The sequence below is a fragment of the Scomber japonicus genome, chromosome 17 (genome assembly GCF_027409825.1).
Source record: "Scomber japonicus isolate fScoJap1 chromosome 17, fScoJap1.pri, whole genome shotgun sequence".
Taxonomy (NCBI): Eukaryota; Metazoa; Chordata; class Actinopteri; order Scombriformes; family Scombridae; genus Scomber; species Scomber japonicus.
In genome coordinates this window covers 7,595,525-7,622,952 of record NC_070594.1, presented here as the reverse complement: position 1 = coordinate 7,622,952, position 27,428 = coordinate 7,595,525, and the positions used below count along the sequence as shown (strand labels likewise).

At 40.2% G+C, this 27,428-nt stretch overlaps 3 protein-coding genes and 1 non-coding gene across 4 annotated transcripts in view; 3 read left to right on the top strand and 1 right to left on the bottom strand.

The window, feature by feature from the left end:
* The window catches only part of LOC128377028 (palmitoyltransferase ZDHHC14-like), a 31,840-nt gene extending 31,417 nt beyond the window's left edge, over positions 1–423 (top strand). The window contains 1 exon segment of the mRNA XM_053336907.1: positions 1–423. This exon segment is cut by the window's left edge and continues 39 nt beyond it. Within this exon segment, the coding sequence (XP_053192882.1) occupies positions 1–423 (423 nt within the window).
* Positions 424–9,375: 8,952 nt separating this feature from the next.
* On the top strand, positions 9,376–13,470 carry LOC128377024 (ribonucleoside-diphosphate reductase subunit M2). Its single transcript, XM_053336903.1, has 10 exons — positions 9,376–9,575; positions 9,835–9,903; positions 10,414–10,560; positions 10,659–10,775; positions 10,915–11,048; positions 11,173–11,267; positions 11,371–11,504; positions 11,593–11,697; positions 11,793–11,906; positions 13,066–13,470. The coding sequence occupies exons 1-10, from the start codon at positions 9,486–9,488 to the stop codon at positions 13,216–13,218; spliced, it is 1,158 nt and encodes a 385-aa protein (XP_053192878.1). The 5' UTR covers positions 9,376–9,485; the 3' UTR covers positions 13,219–13,470.
* Positions 12,504–12,642, top strand: LOC128377638 (small nucleolar RNA SNORD94). Its single transcript, XR_008323345.1, has one exon. It is a non-coding gene; the product is annotated as a small nucleolar RNA SNORD94 (small nucleolar RNA).
* A 4,891-nt stretch (positions 13,471–18,361) lies between the features above and the next one.
* On the bottom strand, positions 18,362–26,888 carry LOC128377027 (galectin-8-like). Its single transcript, XM_053336906.1, has 10 exons — positions 26,734–26,888; positions 25,196–25,284; positions 24,581–24,794; positions 22,666–22,782; positions 22,491–22,541; positions 22,037–22,063; positions 21,635–21,661; positions 21,398–21,486; positions 19,770–19,944; positions 18,362–18,833 (listed from the first exon to the last, which is right to left on the bottom strand). The coding sequence occupies exons 1-10, from the start codon at positions 26,770–26,772 to the stop codon at positions 18,684–18,686; spliced, it is 978 nt and encodes a 325-aa protein (XP_053192881.1). The 5' UTR covers positions 26,773–26,888; the 3' UTR covers positions 18,362–18,683.
* Between the last annotated feature and the right edge of the window lie 540 nt (positions 26,889–27,428).

Genomic DNA, 27,428 nt, shown 5'->3' with positions numbered 1-27,428 from the left:
CTCCAGGCAGCAGCCACCCCTCTGCTCCACAGCGACCCCGTGGTTCTGGCCCCTCTACCAGGGAAGACCACCACCCTGGGGGGCCCCTGCGCCTACCTGACCCCCACCCAGCCGTCCCTGCCGTCCTGCGGTGGAGACGTCCTGACTCTGAGAGATCCCACCACAGACAACCACTGCCACCACCACCTCCACCACCACCACCATCACCATCATCACCACTTCGTCAGCCCCGAGGAGACGCCCTGCACCACGCCACAGGGGGCCCTACCCTGCCCGGCCCACCTGGCCCCACACCCACACACCCACCTCCACCCACAACCACACCCATCTGTCCCCGCCCCCGCCGCCCTGTATGACCCGGCCAGCCAGGACGCTCTGCACGAGGACTCTGTCAGAGGACTGGTCAAACTCAGCTCCGTCTGAACACGTCTCTTCTTTAAAGGTTTTTAGTTTGAGTCCACAGAGAGCCGAAATGAAACCAGAACAGGAAACATTTGTAGTAATTTGGAAATCAGCCTTGGAACAAAACTTTACTCATTAAAGGACGTGTGCACAATTTTTCATGCCTCCTTTAACCCTTTACATACTGTTCATATCCTGACTCATAATTAGTCTCTACACTAATTCACATTCATACATTTCCCATCACTCATTAATAAATGTTTGTTTTTTTCCATAAGAGTAATCATTCACAATCACTATATTATGGTCCACGAGAACATTTTATAGAATATGATTAATACATTCACATTTTTTTACATTAACACAAGTCAAATTTGTACATTTGCATATATAAAAATGTTTCAACTGCACAAAAACTTAAAAAATAATGCATTTTATTTCCATTTTTGTACACCGTGAGTCACATTAGGAAAAGTCTGGCTACAAATAAATGTGTATTTGGGGTTTTTAAAACTCTCAAATGAGAAAAAAAATGGGTAAAATTTGACCCTGAACAGTATGTGAGGGTAAAAAAACAACAATCAGGAGCCCAAATGAACATTAAACCTGTTTCTCTTGCTGTAATCATTCCTCCTGTTCATACTGACCATTAGAAGATCCCTCCATAATGCTCTTATAATGTAAAGTGATGGAGGACTAAACCCACAGTCCTCCTCCTGTGCAAGAAAATGTATTTAAAGGTTGATCTGAAGCTAATATGAAGCTTCATCCGTCTATAACTGGAGTGGATTTTGTCCTCCATCACTTCCATTGAAAGCACATTTGAAGTCTTTTAATAGTCAGTATGAACAGGAGGAATGATTACAGAGAGGAAAACATGTTTAATGTTCATTTGGGCTCCTGACTCTTGTTCTAAATTGTGAGCCTGTCCTTTAATCTATTGTCAAACTGCCACTGGACCAAAGTTAGATTTTCTTCTGGATCACTTATCACCTCTTAAATATATATACATGTTTTATTTTTTAATCATATGTTTTAACCTCCAGGAACATCTCTTTTTTCCTTTTTATCATGCTCTTCTGTGCTCTTGATGAAGTTAAAAAATGTTTCCTGATGAAAACAAAGAACATTTAACCCAGAATAAGCTACTCCGCCTCCCACTGAAGTCGGACCAGGACCAAAACCAGGATGATGGACCTACTCTTATCTTCTTTTTTTTTGTATATCCAATCAAGCCGGCGATGGAGGAGATTTGCTTGTGAAGTTTTCAGTGTTAATGTGGAATCTAGAGTCTGAGTTTCCTCCAAAAACACCAAAAACGGACCCGACTTCATTAGTCTATGTACATGGAAGCACCAACACTGCCAGCTGGACTTCACCTCTTTAACATTAATAAACAACATTCAGACTCACTAAGCTCTATTTTAACTTCTAGAGGGGACCTGAAGGTTTCTATAGGTACCAACTAAGTCTGAATTAATTTTTTTATGAAATGATGCAAATCAAGATACAACATGGCCATAAGACAGGACAGTGTCGTCCATTTAATTACAGAAAATCATTATTTTATATCCAGAGCTGAAAAGATGAAGATTGTGTGTGTTCAGATGATTCAGCGACGTGATCAGAAACAATGAATGCCTTATTTTTTATTAAATTAAAGGATAAGTTCACTTTTTTTTTTATATATTCTATTTTATGTCCAGATTAGGGCTGTCAGCGTTAACACGTTAATCACAATTAGAGTCATGCAATCCATAACGCGTTAATTTTTTTTAATCGCATTTTAATTTTGCCTTTTTGTCCCTTCTACTCACCCGTAGACGGCTCCTCTAGCTGTAGCGCTATGCTTTGAAGTGGCCTCCTGCAGTAAACCTACCGCGCTGATGGAAAGTAAGAGAGCTACTGGACTTTTGAACGGCTTGTTTAACTTTAAAACACTTCCAGACGGTTCAGTTGACAAGTCAAAAGTAAAATGCAACGTGTGTCAAACGGAGTTTAACTACCACCGGAGTACGTGGAGTTTGAGTTAGCACCTCCACGCTAAACACCCAGGTGCAGCCAAGCCAGCCTCAGCTCCACCAAAGGACCATTTTGGAGTGTGGGAGTCGCAGCAGAGCCGTGATTGATTCCCAGTTAAGACACTCTGGTAAGAAATGCTTTACATTATGGGCTTAAAACTGCCTTCAAATGTAACATAACAGGATTTTAAACATGCAATTCAAAACGCGATTAATCGTGATTAACTATGGAAATTCTGTGATTAATCTCGATTAAAAAAATTAATCATTTGACAGCCCTAGTCCAGATATACAGCACATTGAAAGTATCAAAGGTTGCCGGTAAATGTTCCTCCTGTCAATACAAAAAGATGAGGGACAAAATCCAAAGTCCTCAATATATGAAATATGTGTTCAGCCAAAAACTGTGAATGAAGCTCACTTCCTGTGTTTCCATCCACCAGTTTTCATTTGAATTGTCAATTTGCACGTAGAAAAAGTCCTCAAACTCAAAAAAAGTTAAAGAAATGTATGTAAATAAAGTGTTTCCTGTTGTCTGAGGTGTAAAAGTAGTCGTGTGGATAAAAAGCAAGTAATGAGGAGACTGTAACGTTCCTCAGATTAACACATGAAACAAGCAGAAATGTCATATTTTCTACATGGTTTTTACATCATTTGAGGTGTGACTGCCGCTCTCTTTCAATATGACACCATCTTGTACTTCTGCAGTGGTTTAATGGCACCATCTGGAGTATTAGCGCCACCAGCTGTTTATCTCAGAACAGAATAGTCACAGAACAGGAAGTGGATGGAAACAAATATTAATGTGCATTTACTTTTGCAGATTTATTTGGGGGGGGGGGTCATTTAAATTGTGTGGTATGTATAGAAGGAAATTTGGCTTATGGGGTTTTTTGGGGTTTTTTTTAAATCTGTTTATTAAGTTTTTCAATTTTCTCATCATGATACAAACGGATCAAACTTGTAAATCAACCCCCCCCCCCCCACCCCACCCCATCCCCAGAGCAGAGAATAGACATTAAGAAAAAAGAAATCATACACCAAATACTGGTAGTGATAAAGAGATCAGAATATAAATGGAGGCTTATATGTTTTTAAAGAATTCCCCCCCGTCCTCTCCATCTCTCACATGTTGGGAAATAATCTCTTTACAGCCCCTATCAGTAAGAGGAACGACTGTCCCCCCCTCCAACCCCCCCTCCCCAGCAGCAGTGATGTATGAAGCTCACATGAACTGAAACTTTATTATCATTATTATTATTGATCGACAATGTAGGTTTTTACTTCACTAAATGATGGACGTGACCTTTTCTCTTGACGGGTCACGAATGTTCACCTGAGCGATGCCTTCTGGGAATTGCTTAAAGTTCAGCAGAGATTAATGTTTAGGTGTCCAGGTGCTGACGGGGCGGCTGGTGGATGGCTGCAGGACCTTGTGAATGGCTCATGGTGTTTCGACTCTGGTGATGGTGATAATGTATCTTAGTGACAGATTATATCATTCAATCAGCTCTGGAGACACACGGACCTGCTGGTTGGTTGACTGGTGACGTCCAAGTCTGTGTGCCACTTTGCATTCAGTCCAATAATGAATGAATAAAAAAGATTAAAAATGTAAAACACACATGCACTGATTGTGATTATGTGCCAAGTATTTGTCATCCACCTCCAGCTGTTGCATTAACAACTGTGGATTTCAATAAAAACATGCTTTTATAATGCAAACTCTCTTTCTTTGTGGTTTAAAGCGCTGGTTCCCAATCATCAAAACTCTATATTCTTCTTACAGTCAACAAAATCAACAATGTGTGAGTCACAGCACTTTCTGTCTGTGACTGTAAAGAATATAATACAAATATTTCTGCAGACAGATGTCAAAACTCAATTAAAAGTTTTGGAAATGTTTTCAGTTCTCCATCCAAAATAATTCAAAGTGAAAATTGGATGTTAAGAAAGAAGGAAACAAGATTAATGACTGAAAACAGAGACGACATTCTGACTTTGTTAGTGAATAAAGACTCACCTCAGTCTTTTTTAAAATTTGATTGCAAAACTAAATTATGAACTAACAAACTATAACAGTAGAAATATGTCATGGGTCGTGATAAAAGAAGTATTCATATTCTTTACTTAGGTTGAAGTACCAATAATGCAATGTAAAAATACTCTATTACAAGTAAAAGTCCTGCATGAAAAAGTAAAAGTACAAAAGCATTAGCTGCAAAATGTAGTATGCAGTATTACAGTATAAGTATTGCAGTATTATAGCACAAATAGATGTTTAGGTTGATATCAAAATGTACTGACTTTTTTTAATAGTGTTATTTGGTATTTTCAAAGTATACTTTCATCGAGGCCATGAGGGACATGACAAAATAGGTGGTTTCAACTGAAAAAACTTATTTCTCAAAAAGAAAAAAAAAATGTTCATGTTTTTTACCATGTATTAAAAGAAGACATTTCAATGTATATGTAAAGCTGTTTAAATATTAATTTTGGTGACTCCGTAGATGAAATACACCTGAAGAGGTGAGAGGACTCAAATTGTGCCATTTTCATGGAATGACTCAATTACAGAGATCAGACGTTTCCTGTAGTTCTTGACAAGGTTTGCACACACTGCAGCAGGGATTTTGGCCCACTCCTCCATACAGATCTTCTCCAGATCCTTCAGGTTTTGGGGCTGTTGCTGGGCAATACCAACTTTCAGCTCCCTCCAGAGATTTTCTATTGGGTTCAGGTCTGGAGACTGACTAGGCCACTCCAGGACCTTGAGATGGTTCTCACGGAGCCACTCCTTAGTTGCCCTGGCTGTGTGTTTCGGGTCGTTGTCATGCTGGAAGACCCAGCCACGACCCATCTTCAATGCTCTTACTGAGGGAAGGAGGTTGTTTGCCAAGATCTGGCGATACATGGCCCCATCCTTCCTCCCCTCAATACGGTGCAGTCGTCCTGTCCCCTTTGCAGAGAAGCATCCCCAAAGAATGATGTTTCCACCTCCATGCTTCACGGTTGGGATGGTGTACTCATCCTTCCAAGTGGAGTTTAGATCAATAAGCTCTATTTTAGTCTCACCAGACCACATGACCTTCTCCCATTCCTCCTCTGGATCATCCAGATGGTCATTGGCAAACTTCAGACGGGCCTGGACATGCACTGACTTGAGCAGGGGGACCTTGTGTGGGCTGCAGGACTGTAATCCATGACGGCGTAGTGTGTTAGTAATGGTTTTCTTTGAGACTGTGGTCCCAGCTCTCTTCAGGTCATTGACCAGGTCCTGCCGTGTAGTTCTGGGCTGATCCCTCACCTTCCCCATGATCATTAAGGCCCCACAAGGTGAGATCTTGCATGGAGCCCCAGACCGAGGGAGATTGACCGTCATCTTGAACTGCTTCCATTTTCTAATAATTGCACCAACAGTTGTTGCCTTCTCACCAAGCTGCTTGCCTATTGCCCTGTAGCCAATCCCAGCCTTGTGCAGGTCTACAATTTTCTCCCTGATGTCCTTACACAGCTCTCTGGTCTTGGCCATTGTGGAGAGGTTGGAGTCTGTTTGATTGAGTGTGCGGACAGGTGTCTTTTATACAGGTAACATGTTCAAACAGGTGCAGTTAATACAGGTAATTCTTACTGGTTGGTAGGTGATCTAATACTTATGTCATGCAATAAAATACAAATTAATTATTTAAAAATCATACAATGTGATTTTCTGGATTTTTATTTTAGATTCCGTCTCTCACAGTTGAAGTGTACCTATGATAACAATTAAAGACCTCTACATGCTTTGTAAGTGGGAAAACCTGCAAAATTGGCAGTGTATCAAATACTTGTTCTCCCCACTGTAGATAGATAGATAGATAGATAGATAGATAGATAGATAGATAGATAGATTACTCAGTAATAAATGACTAAAAACAGATAAAAACACAGCAGTTATTGCACATAGTTATTGCCCAAGCGGAGAATGGGGAACAGGGAGTGTCCAGGGTGCGAGGTGTCCTGCTGAACTAAGGACGCAGCCCTAGGGGAGGCAGGTGTATGCTCAGTGATGCTGGAGGAGGTGTGGTGGCTGATCCTGATGCACTGGGTTCTGCTGGTGAGGAAGTCCTTAATCCACCTGCAGAGAAGGTCTCCCAGACCCAGTGTTTGTAGTTTGTCAGTCAGTTTTCTCTGTAGTGGATCTATTGGTTCTGTATGCAAATTGGTGCATACAGAACCAGGTCAGGAGGGATGCATGCCTTAATGTGGGGCAGTACCAGTCTCTCAAAGCATTTTCATAATCACCAACGTGAGGGTAATCATTCAGGCTTGTGATGGCTGAGGTTTTGGGTACAGGGATTATGGTGGTAGTTTTCAGACATCTGCCTCTCCAAGGGTCTCACAAACTCTCTACTCTGGTCCTCTGGAAACTCTGCAATGAAAAGGTCATATTTTGTTAGATTTAAAAACAGATGTCTTACATAAAGACTGCATAAAGAAAATATATGGCCGAGGTTCACCTTTCCTCTTTATTTTGATGGTGTCAACTGTACATCCACAGATGAACAGTGTATTAATTGTTTAGTTTTTACTCATTATAGGGATACATGACATTAATTACATTATTTATAATATTTCATTACTTTGCAGTCTGTCTGCATGCACAAACACTGCTGGTAACATACATGTGTGAACACAGACCACACTACAGTTTAATACATCAAAATTAATATCAAAACACCCCTAAGCCTTATTTATATCACTGAGCAGGGTCCAGTTAACTCACTTCTAGTATAATTGTAGGCATTTCACACTTAGATGAACAAATATTAAAATGACATGCAAAACAGCTGATAATAACAAACGAGTAACGTTAACATAACAACAGCTGTTCAGGTACAACCCTGCTAGCAACTTTACCTGCAAACAAAACAGCATTGTTAGCATTGGCTATGTTGTTAAGTTAACAGCTAACTACGTTGCTGGCAGGTCAACACATTTAAACAGTGTTTGGTGGATAAGGTCAACAACAAAAAGGTTTGACTTACTTCATGACTCCATCTCAAACATGGTGTGTGTAACATCTTGTGTTGAGTAGCACTAGTTCTCTAGTGCTTTGCCTTTTTCCTAGCTGCAGTCTGTTTGTCCCTGCTGACTACCCGTAGCTCTGCTCAAACAGTTCTTTTATTTATTTTTTTAATTTTATGTCTCCTCGATAAGCCCGTGTCCAGCATAGACATATATACGTATATATGTCCAGTGTGCAGTACATTACAGTGTGTTTACTGTACCGGTGATTATCTCTCTCAGTTGTGGGAAAGTGGCGGAAATAAAACTGTATAACAGTTATGAATTATCTAAATTATTCAGGCTATTATGTTGTTAGGTTTTATTTATTTCATTTCGCTCTCCTTAGACTGACAGCTGCGGCCAACACGCTTCAAAACGCTTTTACTTTGAAGGCTGTTTCCAGCACTCGACTTCCTTTTTCAATTTTCATTGTACAAGTTGGATAAAGTAACAAGCCGACGCTTTGTGGCTCTGAATTGCATTACACGTCTTACGACAGCGAAATAGGAAAAAAACCCAAAAATGGGATTTTTCATTATACAACGTGAACAATGCAGATGAATTATACTTCGTGCTCGGACCCTTTATAAACTAGTTATGTATTTGTTGACAGAAGGTCATCCAGGCCGCTAGGTGACGTCTGACTGTGACGTGTGCTTAAAGCTGTCTGTCGTTGACTCCCCGCTCAGCCAATCAGAGCTCTCCATTCTGCAGTAACCTGGAAACAGTTGCTAGGTGATCTTCGCCTGCAGTAGAGGAGAGAAACATCCGGCTAATAATCTCCGACATTAGAGGCGAAAATGAAGTTTAAACTTTGACTTCTGAGAATGAAACCTGAACTAATGAAAGGTACAAAACACAACAGTTCATCAGAGACACGAACACACAAGAATTCAATCTTTAAATCTTTATTTAACGAGTCAAAGTGTCGACTGACATTACGGAAAATCACTGGGATCCTTTTGTTTCTGATATTTTGACACATTTTAAGGATACAACTGTTAATGTCAGCTCTAGTCCTCATATTTGGAAAATGCATACACATCTCGACATGCAGAGTTTCATAATAAATGATATATTAAATGATTATGGCGCTAAATTTAGCCGGTGGCAACGCCTATAGATGACTGTAAACAAAAAAAAGCGGGAAACAAACCAGTAATTATCATTATAAACACTCTCAGACACATATTATGATATATATTAAAAACGTAATATACACATATTAATATCAGACATGTTAAAACACTGAAAAAGAGCATGAAAAAAAGATATAAGTACAGTAATACAGTTTATACACATCCAGTCCAGTTTAAACGAATATATTGATAAACAAAGTGTGTAAAAATGAATTAATATGGTTTGTATAGTTAGTAATTATTAACTATTCAGACCTCTTATGTTTATATGAAAGTGTCATTGAGCTATAGCCATTGAAATGCAAATTAAACCAGTTTTAATGTTATATCAACACGGATGTTGTTTTTTTGGCATTTTCATCATTTTAACATTATTTTTTAACGTCACGACTCTGTGTTTTTATCATGTTTTAACCGTCTTAAAGTAAATATTTACTGTGCTCTTTGTCTAAATTTAGGCTGTTGCGTAAAGGCTCATTTTTTGGTTTTGTAACGCAGGTTTTTGGAGACGTTTTGTAACCCCGCACAAACAAAGCCTGTTTGAATTTCCCTCGCAGCTGTTCGGGAGTCAAAGCTGATTGGTTGCGTCACTGCGTCAGTTCGGGTGTCACGTGACCGCCGCTCGCAATGATTGGTTGCGTCGTTACGTCAGTTTAAAGAGCCGGCACGAGCTGCGTTCCTATTGGTCCGCTGCGTTCTAAGCGCCAAGTTCGGAATAGAAAAGGGCGAGCGGACATCAGAAAGCGCTCCAGTCTCTACTCGTCTGTCTTCTGCTTGTTAGTTTAGCTCCTCTAGTCTCTTTTTTTAACTTTTTTATCTTGTTAACTTATATTTTATTTATTTAGTCCGCCTTGAAAACCAAACAGGAATCAAAATGCTTACTGCTCGCTCTCCGCTTTCCGTCAAGAATGAGAACAAACTCAGCAGCGAGATCAGCAACATGTCGCTGGACAAAGAAAACACGGTGAGACCAAACTGACCGAAAAACTAAGACTAAATTTACCGTAACACTCGGACCAAACCTACCGTAACACCCATGTTTGATGTTAAAAGGTTAAAACTGTAGATTTAAGTGAATATTCGTGATGTTTGTACTCAGGCCTGCAGCCTGTTGCTCCAGATTTAATCAGCGCTATCTTTTGTCTCCTATAATCAATTAAAACGTATTGTATTGTAATGGTCACTAGTTATTGATCACTAATATCTTATATTTGATCTTTCAGCCTCCCAGCCTGAGCAACACGCGCATCTTGGCGTCAAAAACCGCGCGAAAAATCTTCGACGATGCTGCGGTAAGTGAGTCTAAAATCTGCGGCTGAGAGCTTCAATATGTGATGACAGCTTGTTGTTAAACGTGCTGGTTGTGTGTAGTGTTAGTAAAGTTAATGTTGGACAGTCTGTGGTGTTTGTATTGTTGATCATGTGGCGCCTAAAATGCCGGTTCTGGCGCCAACATGGATCAGCTGTTACTACCGGTGTCACTATTACTGTTCAACCTCTTTCACTTTAACTACAGCTGATATTTACATGTTTGATTGTCTGAATGTAGATTAATTCTGCAGGATTAGTTTTTATTTCTCAGTAATGTGAAGATTGATTGAAGGCTTTTTAATTTGCTTTGAAATCAAATGTCAGTAATGAATGATCAGTTGTATGATCTTTAGAGAAAGTTAATATAGTTGATAACATACAAAAACATGTACATATATATTTAACTTGAATTAAAAAAAAAGGAATTAAATAAACATTACTACATATAAGACAAAATGGCTAATGGATTATTTCTTTTTACTTCCCTTCAGCCCAAAGCCGAGAAGAAGAGCAGCAGCGTGGAAGAAGAGCCGCTGCTGAAGGAAAACCCTCGTCGCTTCGTCATCTTCCCCATCCAGTACCACGACATCTGGCAGATGTACAAGAAGGCCGAGGCGTCTTTCTGGACCGCTGAGGAGGTAAAAACACAAACTCCAGACGCTCAGACGTCACCTGTCATAGTTGGTATAAAGCTGTTGCATGATGGGATGTTGATGGCGTGTCTGTGTGTGTTCAGGTGGATCTGTCCAAGGACCTGCAGCACTGGGAGTCTCTGAAGGATGAGGAGAGGTACTTCATCTCTCACGTGTTGGCTTTCTTCGCCGCCAGCGACGGCATCGTCAACGAGAACCTGGTGAGCTCCTCCTACTTCCTGCCGTCCATGAACATGTGACCAAGACTGACTATTGATCAGTTATTGATTTATATACGATCAGTTTAATTCATTCTGCCTGTTTTTCTCATATTGCTCTCCACCTCTGTGCGACCACCAGGTGGAGCGCTTCACACAGGAAGTGCAGGTGACAGAGGCCAGGTGTTTCTATGGTTTCCAGATCGCCATGGAGAACATCCACTCAGAGATGTACAGCCTCCTCATCGACACGTACATCAAGGACGCCAAAGAGAGGTGAGCTGCTGCAGTCTGATGCTGCGTTCACTGACCTGTTGTGGCGGTGTGTTCGCTGACCTGTTGTGTCTGACGGTGTGTTCACTGACCTGTTGTGTCTGACGGTGTGTTCGCTGACCCTCAGAGAGTACCTCTTCAACGCCGTGGAGACGCTGCCATGTGTGAAGAAGAAGGCCGACTGGGCCATCAACTGGATCGGCAACAAGAAAGCAAACTACGGTAAGCCGGCTCACTGAGACTCGGCGTCTAGTTCATGTTCCTGCTTGATCAGGTCTGATATTGATTACGTATCGGGTATTGATCGTCTCTGTTGTTCCTACAGGAGAGCGTGTGGTAGCCTTCGCTGCCGTGGAGGGAATCTTCTTCTCCGGTTCCTTCGCCGCCATCTTCTGGCTGAAGAAGCGAGGCCTGATGCCCGGCCTGACCTTCTCCAACGAGCTCATCAGCAGAGACGAGGTGAGTCTTCGACAGGAAGCCGACTGACGTTCAAATGTGGTTGTTAAAGCCGGCGGCTGTCTGACTGTGTGTGTGTTGCTGCTTTCAGGGTCTGCACTGTGACTTCGCCTGTCTGATGTTCAAACACCTGCAGAACAAACCGTCCGAGGAGACCGTGACCAGCATCATCAAGAACGCCGTGGAGATCGAACAGGTGAGTCAGCGCTGACCGTGTCCGTCTGGTTTCTCTCCTTCGCTCGCTCCGCGCTTTTCGCTCACGTCCTTTTTGTTTTAACTCTTTGTGTTCAGGAGTTCCTGACCGAGGCTCTGCCGGTGAAGCTGATCGGGATGAACTGTGAGCTGATGAAGCAGTACATCGAGTTCGTAGCCGACAGACTGATGCTGGAGCTCGGCTTCTCAAAGGTAACAGCGTCTAAAAAAAAAGTCCAAAAAGACTTAAACTGGACGTTAGAGCTGCAAAGATTAGTTACCGTCACCGCCCTCTTCCACTTATTAGTTGATTAGCTGAAAACTATTTTGATTAATCATCGATAAGTGTCATTAACTTTTCTGTTAACTGGCAGAAAAATAAAGAAACAAAGTTTATTTTGGACAGTATACTAAGTTAGAGCTGCAAAGATTAGTTGATTAGCTGACAACAATTTAAATGAAACACAATCTACTTTTATAATTGTTTTAAGCAGAAAAATGTCCAAGTTTTCTGATTCCAGCGTCTCAAATGTGTCAGCCTCACATTTCCAAAATTTAAAGTTACTGCTGAATGACTGAGTGCTTTCAAAGCAACTGTAACAGCTCCATCTCAAACACTTCTGCAGCTGAATTCGAGATAAAACATCTTAAACATTTCTGTTAAAGTCCAATCAGGCTACAGCTAACAATTATTTTCATTAGTCTTTAGTCCATAAAGTTTGGGATCAGGCCACAGATAAAGTCTTTAACAGCTTTAATTGAAGTCAAATGTTTGCAGCATAAGATCTTTCTAGTGTTTGAGGGTCTCGGTCTGCGATGATGAGCAGCGCAGGGGTACGGACCTCAGCCAGTGATGGGGGCTGAGTGCTGCTGCAGTCGCTCTGATCAGAGGACGTGTGGTTCACTGTCAGACGAGCAGCAGCACGATACAGACGCCTGTCTGAGCGGACCGACACACCACCGGCTGCTGGTGCTCCACTTAAAACAACGCTGGTGTTTTTTAGACCTGAAACATGAAGACACACAAATGCAGCTGCAGAAACTTTAATTATAAAACTTTTGTGATGTGTATATGTAGATCTTTAAATAATGATTTAACAACTCCAAAGTAGATTGAATTAAATAATTGTTGGTATATTTTAAATGGCAGATTCCCCTCAACAAGTCCAGTGAATGTTTATTTGTTTAGCACAATATCACAAATGAGCCTGAATTAGAATATAGAAAAAACTACCAAAATAAAGCAATTTCTTTTGAGGAATCTAATGAGGATCTTCTCTCAGAACAGACGGGATCAACTCCAGCTTCTGATAAACAGGATGAAAGTGTGTTTTACCTCCACTAACCTCTCCGTGTGTTTGCTCCTCTGCAGATCTACCGGGTGGAGAACCCCTTCGACTTCATGGAGAACATCTCTCTGGAGGGAAAGACCAACTTCTTTGAGAAGCGAGTGGGTGAGTACCAGAGGATGGGCGTCATGTCCGGCACCACAGACAACACCTTCAGGCTGGACGCTGACTTCTAGAGCTCAGAGGAGGACGGACTCGGACCCACACTCAGACTCACACACACACACACACACAACTGTACTCTTAAATATCACATCGGTCCAACATGCAGAGTCACTTCTCATTAAACCTCCTCCATGTGGACCCTGTGACGGACTCTACCTCTCACCCACATTTAAACACTTCACAGCAGCTGAACTGTGATGAGATCAGACAGATCAGAGCGCTGCAGCTGGGTTTTTTGTTGTTTTTTGTAAATAAAGTTTCTTTTAGCCGCATTTTGTTTTGTAATTGTGAGATTTATGATAGTTTTTATATATTAAATGTGGTGTTTTAGGATACTTTATTAAACTGTACAGATTTCTTAGTTTGTCTTTTTTGTAAATAAAGATATTTGACATGTAGCTGGACGCCTCGGTGTGGTTCGTTTTTTATAGTTTTAAAAGCAACGGAAAAGAAGTTGCACCCGTTGGAAACTGTCAAGAATCAAAATGAAATGACAAACTGGTCATGTGACGTCTGTTATGGAGAATTAGGAGAACTCATCAGAAGGGCGGAGCAATATATTGTGATATAAGACCAGATATCTTAGAATTTGGATCTCATAATATCACAATAAGAGTGTTGTCTGGCTTTTAAATGCTGCTTTACAATTAAAATGTGTAACTTCCTGAATTTATTAGACTTCAAAATAAAAGACCCAAAACATAAAAACAAAACACTCAAATCAAAATCTTACATAACACTTAACATATTAAAGGACAGCGGGAATTTGAACGTAACACAATCATAGAGGAGCCAGATATTTGAGGTGAAGATGAGGGTCTTTGGGACTCTGCGATTGGTCGGTGCTTTCAAAAACTATTTAACAAATGTTGGAGAATCTGTGGTATGGTTCGGGTTAGGTAAGGTATCATACATATATTTTCTGAGACTGCCCTAAAACAAACATTTTGGAAAAACATGACGGAAGAAATGGAGAAAATCTTAGTGGCTGATATCCCACCACTTTTAATATGGTTGATGATAGCAAGAAAATTACTATTATATGTTGTCATTCTGACCCTATGCAGCATTATTTTATTCATGTGTAGCAAGTTTTCATTAGGTTTTATTTAGTTTATCAGTTAGTTTTTTTAATTTCAGTTCGGTGATTCAGTAGTTTTATTTTTCCAGGTATTAGGAGAAGTCAAACTGAACAGGACGGTAAAAAGGGAGAAAATGAAACGACAACAAAAATTTTATCTGCAAACTTTATTAACAATCAATAACAACTCGTAACATGTAAATTTAAAAAAGAGTTTATAAGTTTATAACTAGCTATAATTTAGATAAATAACCCAACTGTAAAATTAAAAACTAAAATATCAATTTTAAAAGATTACAAGTACATTTAGGTCAGGTTGTCTTCACAGAAATTAATTAAATGTAACCCTTACATTCTGTTCAGAGTCAGATATGACACATTTTTACATTTGAGAGCTGTAAAAACACCTGGTACTGATTTCGTTTAGCCAAACTTTTCCAAATATGACCCAGAATATTAAAAAATCAAAATAAAATACATAATTTTCTTATTTTTGTGCAGGTGATACACATTTTTATATATACAAATATACAAGTTTGACCTGTGTTTATTTAAAAAAAAAATTAAAATATCTATATTAGAAGATGTTTACATCATATTATATTAATTGTTCTCCTGGACCATAAAATAATGATTTTAAATGTATTTTTTCCATAAAATGAATCAAACAGAATGATTCATTCATTATGTTAATGACTGATGGGGATTTTATCAACGTGCAGACAAACACAGAATCTCCCATTTAGTTCAGTTTTTACACCGTTTGACAGCAAAGATAAACATATATTATTTATATAGATTTTTTTATTAGGGGGATTAGGTCAGATTTTATTTGCGATTAGGGGGGTTAAATTTTATCTGGGATTAGGGGGTTAGATTTTATTTGGGATTAGGGGGTTAGATTTTATTTGAGATTAGGGGGTTAGATTTTATTTGGGATTAGGGGGTTAGATTTTATTTGAGATTAGGGGGTTAGATTTTATTTGGGATTAGGGGGTTAGATTTTATTTGAGATTAGGGGGTTAAACTTTATTTGGGATTAGGAGGGTTAAACTTTATTTGGATTAGGGTGGTTAAACTTTATTTGGGATTAGGAGGGTTACATTTTTGTTGGGATTAGGGGGTTAAACTTTAGTTGGGGTTAGGGGGTTAAACTTTATTTGGGATTAGGGGGTTAGATTTTAGTTGGGATTAGGAGGGTTAAACTTTAGTTGGGATCAGGGGGTTAGATTTTATTTGGGATTAGGGGGTTAAACTTTATTTGGGATTAGGGGGTTAGATTTTATTTACAAATTTAAATTTTAGTTGGTATTATGGGGGTTAGATTTTAGTTGAGATTAGGAGGGTTAGATTTTAGTTGAGATTAGGAGGGTTAGATTTTAGTTGAGATTAGGAGGGTTAGATTTTAGTTGAGATTAGGAGGATTAGATTTTAGTTGAGATTAGGAGGGTTAGATTTTAGTTGAGATTAGGAGGGTTAGATTTTAGTTGAGATTAGGAGGGTTAGGTTTTAGTTGAGATTAGGAGGGTTAGATTTCAGATCATGGGGCTAATTTTAGGTGCCCGGTTGATGCACATCCTGAAGGGTTTTGCTAATATTCTTCCCACATCTGAGCAGAATATGTCCAGTTTAGACTTCTTTGGCGGAGGGTCTAGATATAATCCCACATACAGTTTAAAATACTTCACGAAAGCTGCATCAAAATCTGGCTCGTTTGCTGAAATCGCCGCTTCCAGAAGCTTTCTGTGAGAGCCGTAATCCCGGAGAAGGTCCTGAATCACGGCCTTGATTATCTTGTTGATGCTTTCTTTGCCACAAGCAGAAAGCGGGACGGTGACCTCCCCCTGCGCTCTGGCTGCTAGGTGCCTGACCCTCGGGTTCAGCTCTGGAGCGGGTATCCCCACCCGAAACTGCATCGGGATTTTCAAGAACATCTGCATGAACACGTTACCGATGAGGTTTGCAGTCAGGCTGTCTCTGGAAGCATCTGAGGCCAGTGCTGAGAAGCCTTCACTCGACTTCTTGGTCGGCAATGCTTGATTGGAGGAAGACGCCTTAGATTTGGGAGAAGAACCTTTCTGTGTTTTCTCCGAGGCTGTCTGAGGTGTTGGGTCTTGTTGAGGGTCTTTCGGCAAGGTCGGAGTGTCAATATGGAGGTCAGGATCCACACCTACCAAAAGAGTCTTTGGGTTGATGTCTTTTGTTGCAGTTGATACTTCATTTATCACCATCTCGACCTCTGTAGATACACCAGACACCTCCTCCTGGTTTCTGGTTTCATCTGTTGGCTCTGGCATCAACGACAGGAGCATCTTCTGGCAAAACCTCCCCATGGCGTCTTCAGTTATTGCATATAAGGCATCAGTAGAGACGTTGCATGCAGTGCGTTGTAACTCCCTATCGTTCTCTGAGACGTTGGAGTCAGAGAGACTCTGTTCTAAAGGCAGGGCAGCCATCTGACAGCTCATTATATGAGAGTAAAGCTTATTTGTCAGCTCCATTGAAGCTTTTTTCAGCTCTGCAGTATACTTGGCAGACTTATTAAACAAGGTGTCAGCATCTCCGTGGATGCTTTCAGAGTCCACAGGATGAGATGAGACGTTATCCAGGTTGGACATCTGGGATTTGATGGCAGACATCTTTAACACTTGATAAAGGTTGCTTGTAATTTGTTATGTGTTGGGTTACTGCTCTGGTTTGACCCACTGAGTTAAAAAACTGCACTAGTTTTTATGGCTCTATGACGTCACAGTGCAGATCAGAGCGCTGACGTTTAGAATTTAGAATTTAGAGTTGACGTCATCAACAGCTGTCATTCTGCGCGCCAGAAATAATAATAATAAAAAAATCAACATTTCACTCAATGTTTGGTTTTCTTTTTACTAATTTACCGTCAAACAAATGATTAAAGTCAGTATTTAAAACATAATAAATGCTGATCTGATTATTTATCGCGGACTGAACTCGCTTCTTATCTTCAACTGGAAACCTGTGATAAAAAACATAACTTAATTAAAAAAGATGCGGTAATGTTATTACAATACCTATTGGGAAATTATTACATGATTAGGTTCTGCAATAATAAGGTTAACCCATTTTATTGCTTTTACACTCTGTTCTTATCTTGTGCCGTATGTCACATGATCAACATTATTCTTTGCAATATGCTTTACTGCAACATCTTACCCGTTTAAAGCACTTTTTGTTATTTTGTGTAGGCTATATATAAATAACTTTTAGCCCAAGACAAATTTCCTTCGGGACAATAAAGTTCGTCTAATCTGTAATAACCTGTTATTGTAATAATTTATTACATGATCGGTACACTTTGTTACATTATTGGGAAATGCACTTTATTACATTTCCAGGTTTTATTACATTTGTATTGCGTTATGAGGTTTTTATTTTATTACATTATCAGAGTCTACAGTCCTAAATTTTGGAAAATGTTTCACTGAACTTTGTTGCGTCAAACTTTCACTAATAACTCAAAGAAAAACGCGTCGTCTCCACAACCTTCATGCATTTTTAGTTCCGGCGCCAGAATAAAATGAACAGATCAATAGTTTTACCTCTTATACAATAAATGGATTATTTTCCTCCCGGTAACTGAAAATAGCTGATACATAAATCACTTCGATATCTGCTACTTCTTGCTTCTAGTTACTTTAAAAAGCGCCTTTTCGTTTTGACTAAATATTAAAGAGTGTTATTAATGTATTTACTTGTTTATTATCAATAACACACTTTATAAAGCCATATCCCACCTGTTTGAACCAGACGACGGAGACTGTTTCTGCCTATTGCGGGAGGAATTTATGATTTTTTTTTTTTTTCCAGATTTAGTAACTGTGCAGTGACCTCTGCTGGGGTGAGTAAGTTTCTTTCTATGCAGACAGATATATATAAATCTCCTCCTTTCTTTCCTTGACTCGAGGACAACAGGAGGGTTAATGAAAATGAGAATAATGATGTAGAAATGATCCTTTTCCTTTAATATCACAGATTATATTGTAGTATCATGTGGAGGAGGAGAAAGGACTCCACACAGCGGCTCCTGGAGGTCCGTTTATTTGATTTGTTCACACGTGGTTACAAAGTATGTTAACGGGACTGATTACAGACAGACAGACTGATGATGTGTTTTTATCTTATAATACTTGCACTCCAGCTGCAGGTTTGAGATCTTCTTGTGATTGAAACAAAAAAACAAACTCACATTATGAACTCAAACTTTACAAACATTAAACATTTCCTTCTTGAACTTGGCGCTGATTATTAACATGATATCAGTATTGCGAGGTTGCAGCTTATAAATACTGTATATTAGTACAATATGTAAAAAGATGCAGGCGAGGGGAGTGGGGGGGGGGGTCAGGGGTCAGAGGTCAGAGGTCAGAGCAGCTTGACATCCTGCAGAGTGACGTCACCCGTCACCTCCAGCTGAGTGATGCAGCTCAGATCCTGCACCCGGTGTTTGTAGTCCAGCTGGTGGAAACCGTTAACGGCGACTCTGAACTGCTGAGCGTCGCACAGGATGATCATCTGGAGACAAAGAACACACAAACACATCAAAGCATCGTTAATATGTTAGAATCATAACGTTTAGGACTGTAGACAGGTCAATCAGCTTCAGAGTCCTGGGTTTTATGAAGTAGGGTTAGGGTGAGGAAAAAGAAGGAAGGAAGGAAGAAGGAAGGAAAGGAAGAAGGAAGGAAAGGAGGAAGGAAAGAAGGGAGAAGGAAGGAAAGGAAAGAAGGAGGGAGGGAGGGAAGGAGGGGAAGGAAGGAAGGAAGGTAGGGAGGAAAGGAAAGAAGGGGGGGGGGAGAAAGAAGGAAGGGAGGAAGAATGAAGGAAAGGAGGAAGGAGGAAAGGAAGGAAGAAGGAGGGAGGAAGGAAGGGAGGACAGGAAAGAAGGAGGGTGGGAAGGAGGAAGTACAGACGGAAGGAAGGAAGGGAGGAAGAATGAAGGAAAGGAGGAAGGAGGAAAGGAAGGAAGAAGGAAGGAAGGGAGGAAGGAGGAAGGAAAGGAGGAAGAAAGGAGGAAGGGAGGGAGGAATGAAGGAGGGAAGGAAGGAAGGAAGGAAGAGAGGAAGGGAAGAAGGAAGGAAGGAAAGGAAAGAAGGAAGGGGGAAGGAAAGAAGGAGGGAGGAAGGAAGGGGGAAGGAAAGAAGGAGTGTGGGAAGGAGGAAGTACAGACGGAAGGAAGGAAGGGAGGAACAGTCAAAACAGACGAGGTCAATTTGACCCGTGAGGACGACAGGAAGGTTAAAACTATTTTTAAAAGATCTTTTTGAATTGATCTTCTTGCCAAACCTTTATTTATATAAAAACCTGGAAAATATAAATATATAAATATAAAACATAAAATACTTTTGCTTTCTGTTCTGACACAAGACTTAAACGTTAAAAAGGTTGAAGTGAGTCTGTGGTACCTCCATAGAATGTATATAAGAAACCTCAAAGGGTATATAAGGGTACCTCAAAGTATTGCCCTGCGGTGAAGGGGAACCTGCCCTCCAGCTGCGTCTCCTCGGGGCCCCAGCAGTCCGACAGGAAGGAGTTTCTGACGAAGACGCTTTTCTTCAGACGAGGGTTCAGATGAAGAGCGATGTCGCCGCCGCCGCCGCCGGACACTCGCAGGTTCACACTGAAACTGAAACACACACACAAAAAAACATTCAGGTGTCTTAAAAAGATGAGAGATTCTTTAAAGAACAATCTTCTATTCACTATTTTTTATGTCTATATAAGTTTTAATCTCTGCACATTACCTCACGCTAAAATCACAGAATACTAGCTCCAGAAAAAACTGCCCCACTAAAGATGCTGCAAAACATTAATATGTCTTAGAGCAGGGGGTCTAACATGCGGTCCGTGGGCCAGAACCGGCCCGCTGAGGGATGCAATCTGGCCCACTTTCCTTCCTGTGTTTTTTTTCTTCCTCCTTTCTGTCCTTCCTTCTGTCTGTTCTTCCTACCTTCCTTTTTTCCTTGCTTTGTTCGTTCGTTCCTTTCTTTCTTCCATCTGTCCTTCTGTCATCCCTTCTTTACTTCCTCCCTCACTTTCTTCCTTTTTTCCTTCCTTCTTCGTTCCTTTCTTCCTTCTGTCTGTCCTTCCTTCCATTTGTCCTTCCGTCCTCCCTTCTTTCCTTCCTCCCTCACTTTCTTCCTTTTTTCCTTTCTTCGTTCCTTTCTTCCTTCTGTCTGTCCTTCCTTCCATTTGTCCTTCCGTCCTCCCTTCTTTCCTTCCTCCCTCACTTTCTTCCTTTTTTCCTTTCTTCGTTCCTTTCTTCCTTCTGTCTGTCCTTCCTTCCATTTGTCCTTCCGTCCTCCCTTCTTTCCTCCCTCCCTCACTTTCTTCCGTCTGTTCTTCCTACCTTCCTTTTTTCCTTGCTTCGTTCGTTCCTTTCTTTCTTCCTTCTGTCTGTCCTTCCTTCCATTTGTCCTTCCGTCCTCCCTTCTTTCCTTCCTCCCTCACTTTCTTCCTTTTTTCCTTTCTTCGTTCCTTTCTTCCTTCTGTCTGTCCTTCCTTCCATTTGTCCTTCCGTCCTCCCTTCTTTCCTCCCTCCCTCACTTTCTTCCGTCTGTTCTTCCTACCTTCCTTTTTTCCTTGCTTCGTTCGTTCGTTCCTTTCTTTCTTCCTTCTGTCTGTCCTTCCATCGTCCCTTCTTCACTCCCTCCCTCACTTTCTTCCTTTTTTCCTTTCTTTCTTCCTTTTGTCTGTCATTCCTTCTGTGCTTCCTCCCCCACTTTCTTCCGTCTGTCCTTCCTACCTTTCTTCCCTCCTTCCTTTTGTCTGTCTTTCTTCCCTCCCTTCATCTTTTTAATGATCCGGCCCACATCAGATCAGATCGTTCTGTATGTGGCCCTTTATTGAAAATGAGTTTGACCCTCGTGTCTCAGAGCTAATAACTTTATTCCACACGAGTCCAAAAAGATTTGGGAGTAAAACGGAGCAATTATTCAGCTGATGAGTGAAACTGTTAATAATTATTGTATCTTGTGTTTTTATTGGCTCCTGGACCTCATAGTTGTTTATTTCTTCTGTGTTTCAGTTTCTGTATTTAAAATGTGAATAAAATGAATGTTTAAAAAAAGAAAACTAACCTGGTTGCGTTGCGGTTGGTTTCTCCTTTGATGTTGATGCTGCGTTTGGCTCGGAGGCCTTTCACCAGCTCACCTCTGAAGGGAACGCTCTGCCAAAAATAATCATCAACCAAAAACATAATTCATTACATACAATAAACTAAACAATCAACCAAACAGGACGTGTGCGGTTCATGTTTTATCACGTTTTCAGATTAAAAGAAGAAAGAAATAAGAAAAGAGTAAAGTAAAACTCACCAAGTCGCCTGACGAGGAAATGATCGGCTGGAAGAACAGAAACAAAAATCTGTTTAAACTCACATTCTCACTGTTTCTTGTAGGTTTGTCTTTTCTGTGAACTTGTTTATGAACCTGAACGTCCACACTGTGTTGTGATGACTTCTATTTGTACTGCTAATGTTGTTGCTAATTGCTAGCTTAGTTGTATTTATTGTGTTGTATTGACTGGGTGATAAAAAAGAAATGTCATTGCAGTGTGACAGGAGATATGTGTGAAGAGTGTGGAATGAAAGCAATAACAAAAAAAAACCCTCACATTAAGTAAAAATATTCTTCAAAAATATTATAGCGCTAAAATAGCAAATATGGAGAGTTTGATCACATGAACGACATCGACCATCATGCATCAGTGAAACTCACCGAGTCAGCAGACGAGGAGATTAACGGCTGGAAGAACAAAGAAAAATCATTCAGCTGACAGTAACGTAACATCATAATTACTGAAAAATAAAAATAAATACTAAGAAATCATATTTTCCCTCCATCGTGTCTTCAAATGTCTGTTTTTCTTTGACCACAAGTTCAGTTTATAGCGATATAAAAAGGAGAAAAAGTTTATTTTTGGCATTTTCCCTTTAAAAAAATAGACAGAAAGTCTATTGGCAACTACTATTTAATTACATTTTCAGCTTCTTCACTGTCAGCGTTTCATGATTTTCTCTGTTTTATATCGTAAATTGAATATTTTTGGTGTTTTTTGGTTCTTGGTCGGACGACAAAACGAGACATCTGAAGACCTGTGGGAGACTATAAAAGGCTTTTCTCACTAATTTAAAAGACAACATGATGAATGAATGAATGAAGAGTTTCTTACTTTCAGGTCTGGGTCGGCGTTGGTCAGACTGGCTGCAGGAGAAACTGAAGCCTAAAAACAGATGAAACCAGTTTGTCAGGCTCTGTGAGGAGGAGGAGGGGGGGGGGGGGGGAGGAGGAGGAGGAGGAGGAGGAGTTTCTACATGCAGGTTTATTTATAACTGTTAATGACTCACAGCCGGGAGGATGCCGATCGCTTCAACTTTGACCTTCCCAGAGATGAGCAGCGTGTCGACTCGGTCCAGCTCCAGTCTGTGGTTATACTCCAGCACGTGACCTCCGTTCACCGCCACCTGCAGCACGAACACACTCCGTTAATGATTCAATACACACATTAACTACACACTAACTACACACTCTGACACTCACACCAACACATCCACGTCATTAAGGATGAAACCACATTAATCACTAATCTGCTGCGCTTCATAATACAAGACGAGCAGGACTGGAGAACACTGCATTGTATTCTGCCAAAGGTAAAATAAGGAAGGAAGGAAGGAAGGAAGGAGGGAGGAAAGGACGGGAGGAAGGAAAGGAAGAAGGAAGGAAAGGAAGGAGGGAGGGAAGGAAGAAGGAAGGAAGGAAGGAAGGGAGGAATTAAAGGAAGAAGGAAGGAAGGAAGAGAGGGAGGGAGGAATTAAAGGAAGGGAGTTAGGAAGGAAAGGAAAGAAGGAAGGGAGGGAGGGAGAAGGAAGGAAGGACAGAGGAAAGAAGGAAGGAAGGGAGGAAGGACAGACGGAAGGAAGGAAGGAAGGAACAGTCAAAACAGTTGGGGTCAATTTGACCCGGGAGGATGACATGAAGGTTAAAACATCTTTATTTTCACTCTCTAAAGATCCTCATGTGTGAGGGCAGCAGTGGAAAATACTAAACTAAACAAACTGTGGAAGAAGAAGGGTGGAGATAATCGTTCATTAATCGTAATCGAGGTTAAAAGTTCAATTAATGGTGATTTTTGATTTTTGCCATAATCACCCAGCCCTAATATTAAATGTTTATGTCTCCGTGAAGGAAGGCAGCACTAACACCTAGCAGGACGAGGACAGAGTGAAGTCTATTGTCTGATGAAGTTTGAAAGATCATTTGTAACTTTTACTGGCGCTGTCTCTGAGCTATGATGAGCTCTAAATCCTAAAATAAACTGTTACTATGTAGAAAGTTACACAGCTGATTCACGACTGCTTTCTCAAGGATCTTAGAGAGAAAGGAGAGATTAGATAAAGGTCTATAGTTGGCTTCTTGGGAACTGGTTTAATTACAGCTGCCTTAAAAAGGACCTTACACATCCTGTTACTAAAGACAGATTGATCTTATCCTGACTTCAAAACACTGGATCCTATATTTCCTATAATAACTGCAGCCGTCATTCTGGAGTATCACTAAACCCCCACCAGTAGTAAGTGTTTGACCCCGTCTGTTTTGACCGTTCCTTCTTTCCTCCCTTCCTTCCCTCCCTCCTTCTTTCCTTCCCTCCTGCCTTCCTTCCTTCCTTCTTCCTCCCTTCTTCCTCCCTTCCATCCTTTGTTCTTCCTCCCTCCCTTCCTTCCTCCCCTCCTTCCTTTTTCCTCCCTTCCTTCCTTCCTTCTTCCTCCCTTCCATCCTTCATTCTTCCTCCCTGCCTTCCTCCCCTCCTTCATTTTTCCTCCCTTCCTTCCTTCCTTCTTCCTCCCTTCCTTCCCTCCCTCCTTCTTTCCTTCCCTCCTGCCTTCCTCCCCTCCTTCCTTCTTCCTCCCTTCCACCCTCCCTTCCTCCCTTCCTTCTTCCTCCCTTCCATCCTTCGTTCTTCCTCCCTGCCTTCCTCCCCTCCTTCCTTCTTCCTCCCTTCCATCCTTCGTTCTTCCTCCCTGCCTTCCTTTTTCCTCCCTTCCTTCCTTCCTTCTTCCTCCCTTCCTTCCTCCCTCCTTCTTTCCTTCCCTCCTGCCTTCCTCCCCTCCTTCCTTCTTCCTCCCTTCCATCCTACCTTCCTTCCTTCCATCCTTCGTTCTTCCTTCCTCCCTCCCTTCCTTCGTTCTTCCTCCCTCCCTTCCTTCCTTCCTTCCCTCCCTTGACTCGAGGACAACAGGAGGGTTAAAGCTGCGTTCCTCTCACCTTGAACTTGTCTTTGAGGACGAGGACGACGAGCTCGAACCCGGATCCGACAGTGAACGGCATCTTGTAGAGGATCTCCTCTCGGCCCCAGCTCCCCTTCTGCAGCGAGTTGCAGACGATGCACTGCGACCTCTTCTTGAACCTCGGGTTGAAGTGAAACGCCACGTCGGCCCTCGGCTCCACGCTGCTGCCACACGTGAAATCCAGCTGGAACCTGCAAGACAACGAAGAGGGCGACAGGTGAGAGAGAGCGGCAGGTGAGAGAGCGACAGGTGAGAGAGAAGGAAGGAAGGAAGGAAGGAAGGAAAGAAAGGAGTAAGGAAGTAAGGAAGGAAAGAGTAAGGAAGGAAGGAAGGGAAGGAGTAAGGAGGGAGGGAGGAAGGAAAGAAGCAAGGAAGGATGGAAGGAAGGAAGTGGGGAAAGAAATATGGAAGGAGGGGAAGATCGAAGGAAAAATTAAAGAAAGAGGGAGGAAAGAAGGAAAGAAGGAACAGTCAAAAGAGAGATGGGGTCAATTTGACCCGGGAGAGCGACAGGTGAGAGAGAGCGGCAGGTAAGAGAGAGCGGCAGGTAGAAAGAGTTGTATTTTATGGTTTCCTGTTGTGAGTTTCATACCTGTCAGCGTCAGACGGGACGGAGCCCTGAACGAGGACCATCTCCCCCGGCAACAGGCCGCCCAGGATCGTCCCAGCGAACGGGACCGCCTGCAGGAGGAAGTCACAAAAAAAGTTCAGGAGACTTTTCAGTTAATGAGAGAAAACTAAACATCTGGAAACATCTGGAAAACAGCAGGAGACATTTTAAATCAGATCTGAGCTCCTGACATATAAAACCAACATTTACTTTAAATAATGGTCATGATGTGTCACTTTATACTTTTTATTCTGTTTATACTGTTATCACGTATAATTTTGAGGTACTTAACTTGAGTTCTTCCATTTAGTGCTGCTTTTAAATTTCCACTCCACTATATTTATTTGACATCTCTAATTAGATTATAAATTGCATTAAATAACATATGATGAGGTTATAAAGTACAGAAACGTTGTTAATTATTAACTGTTAGTTCTTCCCAAACCTCAGTGTGTAGTTTTAATGTTACAGATGTTAAAGTTGTTCACAGTTATACCAAATAAAAAAACTATTTGATGTTCAAAAGAGGTAAAACTTTACAATGTTTGACTGAAAAAATTAATCAAACTCTCACTTTATGTTTTCTTCCTTCCTATACCTGCTTTATTTAAATATATGAGTCACAGGGAGCCGATTTCCTTTAAAGCAAACACTCTTGTTTTAAACACTTTGTGTAACTTTACATAATAATATGTGTAGTAGTTTTACTTACTAGGATTTTACTTTACTTACAATGAAGTATTTTTCACTTAAAATCTGAACAGTGCTCGTACTTATGGTTTTTACTTTAATTCTTTTAGATTAAGTTATTTTTTATTTGTAATTGACTATTTTTTAATGCTGTTAACTGTAGTTTTGTTTTACTGCATTAAATCTATAAAATTTCCCTATTACTATAACCTCATTATCATATAAGACGTTAAATCTTTTTAAATGGGCAGTTTATTGTTTTAAAATGTGATTTATTTAAATGTATATGTCACCATAAAGATAAAATAGAGCAGCCTGTTAGACACGATGAACCAAACTCCATAAGAAATTAAAGCTATTTAAGATTTCCTCGCGTATCTGAGAAATAATAACATGGAAAATAACTATATTTTAAACAATTAACAAACTAATATGAACCACTCTTACATTCGGCTCACATATAAAACACTAAAAATGGGATTAAATACAAATAAATTAAGTTTAATTAGGAGCTTTTCACGTTTTATCCACTAAACAGAGACTTAAATACCAAATATAAACACAAATAAAGTTAAATATTAAGTGTTATATTTGCCGAATTCACCTGTAAACCCCATTTTATACATAAAACTACTTAAATAATGTGAAATATGAAACTTTCAGGTTAAATATGAATTATTTATGTCTCACAGCTGATAAACAACGAAGTGTAAACTGACCTGCTGCAATAAAACCATCGATGCATTTTAACCTTTAAAGTTAATGATGATAAATGCACATTAATCCACAGAGTTATATGAGTGTAAGATATAAATAAATATAAATCTCACCGGGTTTAAAAAGGTTTGTCTCGGGTTAGAAACAGACATGATTTCAGCTGCGACGTTTCGCTTCTCTGTGTTTACTTCCGGCTCTTCTTCCTGCAGCAGCAGCAAGGACTGAGTTTACAAGGAGGAGACAACCAGAGGATCAAACATTAAAAAACTAAAGGTTATAAATCACTTTTTAAATCTTATAAATATAATGTTAAGTTTGATAACCCTACTTTATCAAAAACCTTTCTTTGTCACCTTTTCTTGAATTATTTGGAAATAAAAAAATATATAAAAATAACTAAAGACGTGTTAAAAAAAAAGAAATAATTAACTTAGTTTGCTATAAATAAAGATTTGTGCACTTAAAAATAATGATCAACTTAAAGTGCCCCTCTTTTAGGATTATAATAAAACAAATAAACATTTGATTTTAAAGGATTTTTGAATTTAATATATATATATATATATATTTATATATATATATATATATATATATATATATATATATATATATATATATATATATATATATATATATATATATATATATATATATATATATTTAAAAATCTCATGTACTCCCTGGAGTGCCTTCAAGTGTCCCCATTTGAGAACCACTGAGCTACAGTATTGATTAAAAAGTTCTGCTACTGGTCTATAAATCACTGAATGATTTATGTCCAGACTACATTAATGACATGTTAAGACAA

Bases quoted from the DNA above. Each gene is read 5' to 3' on its own strand.
- LOC128377027 (XM_053336906.1), bottom strand. From the start codon at position 26,772: ATGTCTGTTTCTAACCCGAGACAAACCTTTTTAAACCCG. The intron at 24,795-25,195 runs GTATGAAACTCA...GTTGTCTTGCAG, and splicing joins GTCCCGTCTGACGCTGACAG to GTTCCAGCTGGATTTCACGT. The intron at 22,783-24,580 runs GTGAGAGGAACG...TTCGTGCTGCAG, and splicing joins TCCTCAAAGACAAGTTCAAG to GTGGCGGTGAACGGAGGTCA.
- LOC128377024 (XM_053336903.1), top strand. From the start codon at position 9,486: ATGCTTACTGCTCGCTCTCCGCTTTCCGTCAAGAATGAGAACAAACTC. The intron at 9,904-10,413 runs GTAAGTGAGTCT...ACTTCCCTTCAG, and splicing joins AAATCTTCGACGATGCTGCG to CCCAAAGCCGAGAAGAAGAG. The intron at 11,698-11,792 runs GTGAGTCAGCGC...CTTTGTGTTCAG, and splicing joins ACGCCGTGGAGATCGAACAG to GAGTTCCTGACCGAGGCTCT.